General features: G+C 43.5%; 1 protein-coding gene across 1 annotated transcript in view; it reads right to left on the bottom strand.

Moving 5' to 3' along the window:
* Positions 1-6,122: 6,122 nt before the first annotated feature.
* Positions 6,123-11,870, bottom strand: part of LOC123181090 (protein ENHANCED DISEASE RESISTANCE 2-like) — a 12,146-nt gene continuing 6,398 nt past the window's right edge. Inside the window, exons 8-22 of the mRNA XM_044593313.1 lie at positions 10,703-10,749; positions 10,529-10,629; positions 10,222-10,317; positions 10,075-10,139; positions 9,929-10,000; positions 9,698-9,844; positions 9,293-9,609; positions 8,479-8,542; positions 8,220-8,395; positions 7,933-8,034; positions 7,802-7,852; positions 7,566-7,709; positions 7,385-7,480; positions 6,711-6,812; positions 6,123-6,612 (exon numbers count right to left, since the gene is read on the bottom strand). Coding sequence (XP_044449248.1) covers positions 6,517-6,612; positions 6,711-6,812; positions 7,385-7,480; positions 7,566-7,709; positions 7,802-7,852; positions 7,933-8,034; positions 8,220-8,395; positions 8,479-8,542; positions 9,293-9,609; positions 9,698-9,844; positions 9,929-10,000; positions 10,075-10,139; positions 10,222-10,317; positions 10,529-10,629; positions 10,703-10,749 — 1,676 coding nt within the window. The 3' untranslated portion in view covers positions 6,123-6,516. The remainder of the gene's footprint in view (positions 6,613-6,710; positions 6,813-7,384; positions 7,481-7,565; positions 7,710-7,801; positions 7,853-7,932; positions 8,035-8,219; positions 8,396-8,478; positions 8,543-9,292; positions 9,610-9,697; positions 9,845-9,928; positions 10,001-10,074; positions 10,140-10,221; positions 10,318-10,528; positions 10,630-10,702; positions 10,750-11,870) is intronic.

Below are 11,870 nucleotides of genomic sequence, written 5' to 3'. Positions count from 1 at the left end.
AAGCCCTTTATGTGGCGTCGCTCAGACGCCCGACTGTGGCATGCTTGTTACTTCTTTTATTTATAAGCCCTTTATGTGGTGTCGCCCCGACGCACGACTGCGGCATTATTATTCTTGTAGTTTCCTCTCGAGGAGTCTTTCAGACCCTCGTTTGGCACCCAGTATTTTATTTTTGGTTATTATTACCCACATGCGTGCATCATGAATATTTTGTTTATCTCGTGACTGACGTTATGATCATAGAATATTTTCGGAACATATTTTCCCTTGATATATTATACACGTGTTCTTAATGTTTGCGAGTACATTCAAACGTACTCACTGGCTTGTCCCTGGCTATTGTCTTGGCCAGATTCCTTGCTTGGAGATAAGCATCACGGTGACAACCTCGGAACCTACGCGTTGACATTCGCAGCCTCGCGAAGATAGGAGTTATCCTGGTCAGCTGTTCTTGTGGGAAATGGAGTCCCATAGACGCAGATGAACCGCAACCGCTTCCGCCATCAACCACTAGAAAACCAAATGTTGTACTCCTAGGCCACAATGGTCTTGTACTACATATTTTTGTACTTGCTTGGATTTTTCTTGTATCAAGTTGGTGCCTCGTCAGCTAACAGTAATCCTGGGGCTGGTGAGCACAACGGCCATTTTCTGGAGAATTAACATCCCGAAAATCCGGTCGTGACAATATTTAAGAGCTTTGCTCCTTCTACCACTCCATCGGAGATCAAGGCCTCTTTGGAGAGGATCCACTTGTGAATTTTAAGACCTCCTCTTAGAGAAGATTATCATCATCAAGACCTCATCTCTTAGGAGTGGGAAGAACTTTACCTAGTGCTTGTTTCCTTTGATTGTGCTTGTAATCTTGTGGATCTATGTGTTTGCTATTCTAGTAGATGTGTGATTGGGTTCTGTTGGACTGAATTCCTCTTTGTGTTCTTGGTGTTCATCCCTTTTCCCCCTCCAAGTGTGAAAATATTCATCTTAGGGTTTCACCCTACAATAGCGGCCTTCTGGCTGCGTCTTCCAAGTCGCGTTGAGGATAAACAAATCTTTAACTAAGTTCATGTGACCCCACTCTAGGGGGTTCGCGTCATGAAGGCCAAGCCAAACCTTGGTCATACCCCAAACTCTAGATGTGTATCTACGCTGGAAGGAAAGGTTTGCTGCCCATTTTAGACTTGTTTACGGAGGGGGCAAAGGTTGCAGTTTGGTCATCCTTGTCACTGCAGTCAGTCCGCCGTCCAAATCCTATTGTTGATTACAAGCCAAGCAAAAAAAAGTTACATTTTAGAGGGGTCTAATTCTTCCAGACCTTCTGCACAAGTTCCGTGTCAATTAAGTCCCTGAACTGGACCTCGTATGCTGACGCAATGGAGTTGCGGCCATCATTTGTTAGCTTCCAGGAGATGGTATATGCCTTATCCTGGTTGAGGTGGATGGGGGAAAGTTTTTCCCATAGGTTGACGAACTCGGTTAGATGATTAATGGAGATCCCGTGCTGATGTTGATTTTGGAGATCCAAAAGTTTTTGTCTATCGCCTTTTGTACCGAGCAGTTCTTTCTTCTCGATAACAAGAAGATTCGGGGAGCAGTATCTTTGAGCCTCATCCCCTCAAGCCAGGCCGACTCCCAGAAAGAAGCACAAAGGCCATCGCCAATTTCCACTTTGGTAGCAACCGCAAAGATGTCGCGGTCAGCACTGTCACAGGGGTTCCCCAGCCCCACCCAAGGTTTAATCGGATCCATCCATCGAACCACAACCGCCGAATACGGAGGGACGAGATTTGAGATACAAGGATGTGGACGCACCAAAATGAAGAGGGCCTGCGAACACACCCCGGCACGTCCGCGGGCGTTTGAGGGGCGAATTTTCTATGAGAGGAGTGCTCCGATCCTCCCGATGGTGGACGCATCTTCATTCTGAGGGGCGTTTGAGTAGCAGATTTTCCGTGAGGGAAGTCCGATCCTCCCGATGGTGAACGCATCTTCATTCCGAGGGATGTTTTCTCTTTCTTTTTTCTTTTCATGGGAGAGGGATTTCTTGATAAATAAAACCATCGGAGGTCCTATATTACATCACCATGACTGATGAAGAAAACCTTCTTAGACGTATGCTTCATTCGGGTAGATACTATTATTAAAAAATCATTATTGACCTCCGACCTCTACATGATAGGTCAAATAGTGAGTCAATGCACATGCATAAAAAAATAGCCAGAAGATGAAATACAATTTTTGAGACGCCATCATTTTGGGATATGAAGTCGACTTGGATGAGTTCGGACCCGATGGGATTATCGTTTATTTGTCTTGCAAAATACAAGTAAAGCATCTAAAGAGTTACTTTTTGCAGTTTTTTTTCTTTTTAAAATTTTACATGGGTAGGCATTCCAACCCATGTTAGGGCATCTTCAACGCTGACCCGCAAATTTACTCTCGCGTCCGTTCGCGGATGGGAGGACCAATCTGTGGACACGGATGCGAGAGCCGACCATCCAACAGTACCGGCATACAATGCAAAAACTTTTTAAACAAACCGGACGAAATTCATTACATTTCGGACATATTTTAACTAAAATATAACGGATTAAGGTAAAACTAGTCTACGGTCGGCGCCGGCAGATATTCATTCCCACGACATGGATACCCTTGACTAGTCTACGGCCGGCCTCGGGGGATCTCCATTGTCTTTCCCATGTCCGGCAGCCCACTCATCGGACTCACGTGAGCCCCTGAGGTATATGCTTCAGCGCAAAGAGCCTCCGCTTCCCCATGTTCATCTGCGCCGCTCATCGGAGTGGCACCGCCGGTATATGTTTTAGCCGGAGGGGAAGCGTGCCCTTCGCTTCCGGTAAGCATAGATCAAGTTGGTTTTGGGGCGAAGGATGACGGTGGCCTGCGAACCGAGCAAGACACTGACTGTATACGTCGGCGTCGCCTCGGCGATTGCCTTCATGGGACCCAAGCGGCGGAGGCCTCCCATGTTCTACTTCTCCTCGATAATGGCGTTGGGCACAGATGTGATGGTCGCCGCCTCGCCGATCTTCATGAAACCGGCTTCTTTCTCCGCCGACAGGGAAAGGTTCCGAGAACGTTGATGGCGGGTGGCGCGGTCACAGGCACGGGAGGAGTGGTACGACACAGTGTCGCCAACTGCAGCCACTATGTGCATGCTATTGTGCTCCCCCTCGTGCCGGCCTAGGGCGACTCGCCACTCCACGGTGAGTTGGCTTGGAGCGACAAGTTGCTGAACCACGTGTCGGCTTGGAGCTTCCGCCTCTGTGAGCTGGCCTGCAGCCGCCTGGAGCGTCGAGGGAGGTGGGGCAGAGAGTTGTCTGGCTCGTATCTGGCGAACTCAATGGGCCACCCAGCCGGCTTTTATGCCAGAGAACTCCTCTTCCTGCTCGACGGATGCCATGGAGATTGTGAAAAAATGATGCAAGAAGAATATGGGAGCGGAGGTGTGGTGCGATTTTTGCCCCGCGTCTGGAATCTTTTAAATAGCGGGCAGATGCCCGGAGCCAACCGGTGTTGTGTTTAATGACGGATGGCTCGTGAATGGACGTGTGGCGCAGTAGGTTTCTCGACACATGCGCGGATTTAATGGACTGTGATTTAAGGGCCAAAGAGGCATTTTCATAAAACAGTGAAATCTAAATGGACATACTCATGGAGTCATGGTAATTAGTCCTCCTAGTAAAAAAAACATTACACTCGAGATATAGTTCCGGTCATACATTTAATAGCTTGAACATAGATGTATTTATAAAAAAAATCGACATGATATATGAAAATAATATGTACAGATTTGTCTTTATACAATGCGTCATAATACAACGATTTTCTTAAGTTTTATTTATATTGTAGAAAAAAATACTAGTCAAATTTACATTTAGGAGACCGCATCAATATCTAGAACAGCACCTTTTGATGGCTGGAGAGAGAGTAGAGTGTTGTTTGTCAATTTCTGTTCGTGAAGGGATTATGTTATCGTTACAGTACCATCTTCTCTGTTCTTCGTGCAGATCTTCCTGCGGAATTGATGGTTCCTTGGGATCATCATCTTCTTTACTGCAGTCAGTACTCTGACACAGTTTCTACGAGTGTTGGGATTTGTAATCTTGACCGAACAGCTTGGTGTTGTTCAACGGGCCAATTAATCCTGAGCAATGCCATCGATGTGCACAAAGCTCCCCTGTATCGTGCAATATGGATGAGTTCAAGTAAGAGCATGGTTAATAGTATAGCCAGCCGCTGACTATAAGCCAGTGTCATGTCATCTACAGCTCATTTTATAGTCAACATGTATAATAGTAGATAAAAAAGTATATTTTTTTTTATTATGTGGCTCAGCTTTCATTCTCACAAAGTGTCTAGGAGGACGTGCTAGAGCTGGCTCTTCACGAAGAGCCCGCTTTCTTCTCTCTCCTCTTCTCTTTCCTCCAACTAAGTAGAAATATATTAATTTATTCTTTATAGTCCGCTGACTCAGCTTTATTGTACTTGCTCTAAGGCTGGTCATAGTGGGGGGTAACTTACACTAGTAACATGCATATGTTACTAGTCTATGTTACTACCTCTATAGTGCATAGTATCATAGATTAGTATCATAGGTGGTCTCATTTATTGCCATGCATGACACATAGTAGCACCACATTTATTATGTTATGGTATCTACCTATGTTAATATAACCATCTCTCTCTTCTTTAATTGCCTGCCACATAAACATGTTCGCGAGTCCCAAGTACATGATACTCCCTCCGTCCCATAATATAAGAGCGTTTTTTACACTAGTGTAGTGTCAAAAACACTCTTATATTATGGGACGGAGGAAGTACTACTTATGTTACCCCACTATGGCCAGCCTAACAGTGATGCCATGCAGTTCATTGGTTAGTGTAATTCTGAACAAAACCTAGGGAACATCACTCTCGAAATTGGCATATCAATTTCAGGGTTCGCCACAGATCTTCAAGTGGAGCTTACCATATGACAAATTAAACATCAAGAGGTACTCATGTGTTTTTCTACAACGAGATATATATTCATGTTTTTTTCTTAATTAGACGTCAAAAAAAAGCGTTTTCTTTATATACGACAGAGTGCGTGTCGTGCAAACTGTGACCACTTGCCCGGCGACAAGCAAATGCGGCGGTGCAACGGCGAACAGATCCAGAGGCGTCGGATTCAGTTCAGCCTCGCGTCTCTCGCTAGCGCACGCGCACGCGCTCGCCCCGCGTCCACGTGACCAGCTGACCCCCAGCACGGAGCCGTGCCTGGCGCGACCGACCGACCGACCCGACCCGATCGCCGCCGCCGCCGGCGACGCGCCATGCGCCATAGGGATCAGCACAGGTCAATGGCATTAACAATCCTGTCCAGGATCTCAAAGAGAAAAGAACAACCCTGTCCACGCTCCGCCACGCTTACGTACGTACACGGTGCACGTGCGTTGCGTCCACGCGTCTACTTTAATCTCTCTCTCTCTTGCGCGACACAAAAGTAGCAAGCAAGCAAGCGACGCACCATCCTCTGCTCGGAAAGCGCAGGCTCGAGGCGAGCGAAGGAAGAGGACGTTCACCTGTCAGGTCCACTGCTGCTACAGCCGCAGCGTCAGCGATGCAGCGTTTGGCCTGCACGGTTAGGAAACAAGAAAAGCTGAGCTAGCTAGGCGCGCGGGTGGGCAGGCACAGTGACCCCTGATTCCTGATCACGATGTAGCTGCTGCTGCTGCGAACTGGTTGCTACGATGACACCCCATCATTTTCACGCCCCACTGCTGTCCTGTCCTTTCTCAATCTCTGGTGAGGACGCAAGAGATGCCAGCTCCACTACCTACACCTGCTCGTTCCTTCCGGCTCAAGTGATGATAACAGAAAAGCGAAGCGTGTGGTCCTCGACCTCCTCGAGTGAGTGACCAACTGCACCATGATACGGGAATTCCCGATGATTATCACTGCGTCGTTGGTGTTGGGCTTGGGTCGAGTCCCTTTCGATTCGGTACGAGTGTCTGTCTGGAGGGACAGTCCTCGGATAGAATCATGGCAGTGTAATCACTCTCAGGTGAAGGGTCAACGTCCAGTAATGGGTTGCTTTGCTGGTGTTGGATCTGACGATCTCTGATCCGATCCCAGATTAGATTCCAAATGAACGACACGAGGTCAGGGTTAGAATACACTTTCCTTTTGTCTCAATTTTTACATGATGAATGAAATGACGAGCTGTCGGCCAAAGAATGGGAGCAAGGATTTGCATCATACGAGTAGTACACTGCCATCATCAATCAATCAATCAATACACCGCAACACCTCCTATTTGCAGCAGGAGGAGAAATGAATGTACACTGCTGCGGCAAACCCCCCACACTTTTGTGGGCGGCAAGGCAGACAAATGAGTGTATGGCGGGTGGACACGGGGAGTAGCTTGAGCCTTTTCGGCTTTGATGTGCTGTACTCATGCTTCCAAAGAGAATTGGGGTCAACTTGAGGCCTCCTTGACCTTGAGAGGTCAGGTCAGCATTCGTCTAGCGATACAGCTTTGGAGGCGTCGAGATAATTCAGTCGGCAGGTGCCTAGGAGGAACTCCGGGAGCTCTTCTTGCGTGTTGCCCTGCATGAGGCAAGGAAGAAACCATGCTTGTTCATCACATCTGTTCTCGATCTTGAGTAGAACAAGACAATTTGGTAAAATTATCCGACGGCGATTACCTGTACCAAGAAGGCCATCTCAATCACCAGGTTGTTCAAGTACCCGAGCACAAGGCTCACCACACCTCGTGCCACTGTTGACGAGCCTATATCAACTCCAAGCTGAAAAGGTTGCATTTCAAAATGTTGAGAACCTGAATATCGCAATTGTACGTACTGGCACTAAACATACTCTCATTAGATCATAATAAGCTATAATGTTAGGAGATAAACCTAAGCCAATTAGTGTTTGGTGACCGCAATGGACCGTTTGACCTATCTTATGGTTAATGAAGACTCATAAACCAAATTAACAGTTAGCTTCCCATAATGGTCCAGTCAGATTTTGGTCCATGGAGAACATGAACTAAAAAAGGTAAACGATAAATAATATTGACAAAGTAAAGCAATCCTTACTACTCCCTCCGTTCCTAAATATAAGTCTTTGTAGAAATTTCACTATGAACTACATAGTGAGCAAAATGAGTGAGTCTACACTCTAAAATGCATCTATATACATCCGTATCTGATCCATAATGAAATCTCTACAAAGACTTATATTTTGGAACGGAGGAAGTACGTGACTGCACCCGTTCAAAGAAAACATAGCTGATAGACTGTTTCCTGAATACATAAGTATGCAAAAAATATGCCAGCTATGCTGATCTCTGGATAATGGCATGCATAGATGTTACCTCCAAATAGTTGCTTCCACGGAAATAATTGATTTCTAGTGCTTGACCAACCAAACAAGCTTTCTTGCCCACACTCTGCTTCACAATCCAAGATCCCTGAAATGACACATTCCGAATTTCCAATCGTAAACCATCGCGGCTTTCTGATTAACACCAATCAAGAGTTGTAGGAGAAAGGTACCTTTGAGATATAAGGGATGAGTTTGAACCTTGAGTTTCTGAATGTATCATCTCCATTTACAAATCTTTCAAGTAGAGGAACCTTTTCCAATGGGGTATCCATCATATAATACAAAGCTAAGCTGTACGTGGTAGAACCAGGAACCTGTATACCAACCAGGGTTATAAGTAAAAAGGCAAGGTCTACATGCACACTTATGAAGCCTCAATACATTCATAAAGCCGAAGAAATCTCACCTGTATATTTACAATGAAGAAAAATTTGCTGCCTCCTTGTGCTGCATATTTCTGCAATAAAATTCATTGCGAACTTTAATTTTTGTTCCTTCCCATTTGAAGGCAAAATTACTGACTTCAGCAGAAGATACCTGGACTAGTCCGCCAGGACGACCAGCAAGATCATCCTCACGCTTATCAGATTTTATCCAGTCAGCACCAACCATTTGCATCAGTGTATTCTCTGCTTTGATCTGTCAAAGTTACAGATAATTTCATCATTATGGATGGTGAAGCACACGAACCCTGACTATCAATATGCTGACTAGATTAACTAAACATGGCTATCATTGTAACATACAGGATCCCTTATTTCCTGCAGAACAAAGACATGTATCCTAGCCTACTGAATTAGAATAATATCACAGTACTAAGCCACCTTTTGACGATCAAGCAAATAGGATTCTCCCCGTATTAAGAATGTTGTCGGGTCTGTCATTGACCAACTAGAAGGCATTGTACAGCTAGAATCTTTTGGGAGAGTATGTCCATAGTAACATGGTCCATTATCAGCATCTGCAGCTCCCTGTAAATCAACGTACCCTCTCTTTTGAACTAGAATATAGGAAATGAGAAACAAGTAGTTAGAAACAAAAATAAATGAAAATACTGAAAAATGTACATCAGCCGTAACACACCTGCAAGATCATGCAACTTCCGTACAAAGACAGCAGCACTGGATAATTTAGCATGTCGTTGGTCCTGCCAAATATTAGACACATGGAATGTAAAAAAACAATCTTGGAGTTCTGCCCTAGTTCTCTGAATTATGCCAAGACCATGTCATCGTCATTTCTTGTAATTAAATTGTGGTCCTTGCCTATGACTACGTTGTTTTAATTTTTGTAAGCCGACTATAAGTTGTTTCACCTTTCCAACTATGATCAAATCGTGTCATGCTACCACTATGGCATAGGAAAGAATAATAGGTTCATACAATCAAGGAAACTGTACGTTAGTTACTGGCTGACCAGGGTTTTGCAACATATCTGAGAGAAACCTTCCTGCTTCTTTTTGTTACTAAAGGGAAAGGGAGAAATCACATTATGGGCTAAGGTACACACGTTACACTCATTGTGATAATGCAACAGCTGAATAATTGAAAAGTATGGACAATTTTCTGCATATTGCAATGTTGTTAACCTTCACATATGAACGCCACAGGGGTAACGCATATTTAATATGGTCAGGCACACAACAATCTACAAACCGCAATTCTAGAAAGATGGAAATGAACTATTATCTTAATCAATAAGAACAGTATTTATTTATTTATTTGCTCCTTTTGCTGCCGTCTTTTATTTCTAATTTCTTTTTTCTTTTGTTAGCCTGGGTACTTTTGGCTTGTGTTGCCGCTTGTAAGCTTTGTGTCATCTTGACGTCTCCTCTAATACAAAATCACACATTTAGGTGTGTTTTCAAGAAAAAAAAGGTTCTATGTAAAGAACTCACCGCAGCATGTGTGCTCTCATCAGAAGACCACATGGCTTCTCTCTGATCATATTCTGATTCATCTGGGACATCAAAGAACTCATCCGTTGCATCATTAAGTTGAACAAGGGAACCAGTACTGCTTAAGTGCCGGTTAGAACCACCCTGTGGTCCTTCTACAGGACCCTCAAGTCTTTCACACTCATTTGCTGACTGCATTTCTATTTTTGTCCGCTCGTTTCCACCCTGCGGCAGTCCCATATCCCTCATCAGCTCACCCGATGAGAATTCCATACAAGCGCAGTTTCCATTTTTTGCTCGGAATAATTCTCGTAGGGCTGCAAACAAATGTTTAGCTTACTGAACACTGGGACAACGTTGATAACCACAACAAGCAATGAATAATTAATCTTTCACGAGACATGCCTGCTACTCTTCCTAGCATACGTATGGTGATGTATTTTGCGGATGAGGTAAGGAGATATGACTTCCAGAATTTCCAGTCTATAGCAAGCATATGCTTCACAACTGATTGTCTTCCTTGGCTAACTGGTGATATTACATATCCTCCACCTATTATTCATAGAATCATATCTTAGTCCATGATAAACAAACGATAACAATCAGTTTTTATGCTGAAAATAAAGCATACATTACTTTTAAGACATGCACGGATGTAGCCTTTCTCAGGACTGCATCTGTTGTGGAAAACAGAGTGGTACAGGATAACTGAAAAATCAAGAGAAGTGTCAGGTCTAGATCATGGCAAGCTGATTATTTATCATTTAAAAAAAAAATTGTACCATAAGTTCCATCGTCTTCTCTCCTCCAATATCGTCTAAGTAATAGATCTCTCTTTCTCATTCCCCTGAAAACTAAATATCATATATACTATTATAACTTAACGATAAAGTGTGCATACAGAAAGCAGGATGGATCCAGCATCAGACCATGGTAGCCAGTCCCCTCTTAATTTCTTGTGGATTATGTCTGAATGTCCATCTAGATGCTCAACCACCCTTCCTTCCCGCAGACAGAAGTCCCACCTACAAGAACTCTCACTGGTTGATTGGTGCAAAACGAAATGCATTCACATAGATGTTCATGTAAATAATGCTATGCATTTAGTGACATGCCGTGCAGAGTCTAAATTTTGGTCAGGAAGATAGCAAAACAGAAAAATCAAGTGCAATATATTGCTGGTTTTCAAGGCAGTATCATATGCTGGTTTTGTTAAACAGGAAACATATATCTTACTCGGATCTTGATTGACCAAGAGACATTAAAGTCTGGAAGATATCCTCAGAATTTGCATCAACGACACCAACTGCCATTATAGCTGGATGATCATCCCAATACTGGGTAAACAGGCAAAATCACAGTGAATTTAACAGCCCGTCCACAAAATATATTGTCGACAACGAGAATTACCTTCCCACGTGAGCCACCATCCTTTGCCTCAGTAAACAAACGTAATCCTAAATATAAGGAAATCGGAAGTTAGCAGAAAGTTCCATGATAACTAGCTTGCTTGTTTGCCCACACAAATGTGCAGCAAGCTAAGTTGATAATGTGGTATCTGTATTACATCTCTGATACAATGATACCAATCATATAACTAAGTTTGATAATGTAAACAAGAACGCGTGATGTATGATTTTTTTTTTAAAGAAAGATACTCCGAATTGCACGTACAGCTCGATCTGGTTTTCCTGATTCGTACATCTGTGTTGGGAAACAACTTCAACCTACTCCACTTTGATATACGAAGAAATACATATCCAATATTTTCTATTTTGGCTACATATGTTATTGCAGTATAATATGAGATAAAGATTTCTGAATTTTTTCAAGAGAGAAGTGAATTACTAATAGAATGATTGTGTTGTGTTTTGGAAGATGATCAGGTTATGCCACTTGTGGTTAATTGATCATACGGTATTTGGAAGGTAATACTAGTTACATTATGTAGTGTTTGAACTTAAGGTTATATGCTCTCTACCTACAAAGAATAGGAGTCACAACTCATGACAGACGAGATTTTGTTACTTGTATAGCAGTCCTATAGTAAGCTATTGAGCTGTGCATCTAAGCTATTGAACTGTGCATCTATACCATGCTAATCGAATCTGCTCTCCTACCTTCAAAGAATTAAGTTTGGATATTTCTTGTTTGTACAATTACTACATGTCCAGCCTGCTTGTTAGAAATAATCGGCTCCTCTTCTTAAGAAATTTGTGCTGAGACTATTTTCAAAATTCAAGTCCAACTATCCAAGTATACATAGACGATTTGTCATGTGGACTAGGAAGGCCGGAAGGGGAATTTAATTTTTGCTTTGATACCTGTCAGATTGCTGCTTTCTTGATTCATCCTTTAATCTATTAGAAGGCAGCTTCTTCAATAAAGCATAACTCGATCATCTTTGACAACTCCCAGCTCAACTTAGCTCGCCTACTTGACACGATCGAGACGGAAGCCAGGCAATGGGCGATGGCGGGTGCGAGAGGTCTAGGCGCTCTGCTTCTGGTTATGCCAGTGTCTACGGACTAGGGGTTTCATGTAGTAATCACCGGGTGTTGCTGTTCTTAGGGCTTGT

This window comes from Triticum aestivum, chromosome 1D (genome assembly GCF_018294505.1).
Source record: "Triticum aestivum cultivar Chinese Spring chromosome 1D, IWGSC CS RefSeq v2.1, whole genome shotgun sequence".
Lineage (NCBI taxonomy): Eukaryota > Viridiplantae > Streptophyta > Magnoliopsida > Poales > Poaceae > Triticum > Triticum aestivum.
The sequence above is the reverse complement of the archived record's forward strand: the minus strand, read 5'-3'. Positions and strand labels throughout refer to the sequence as shown.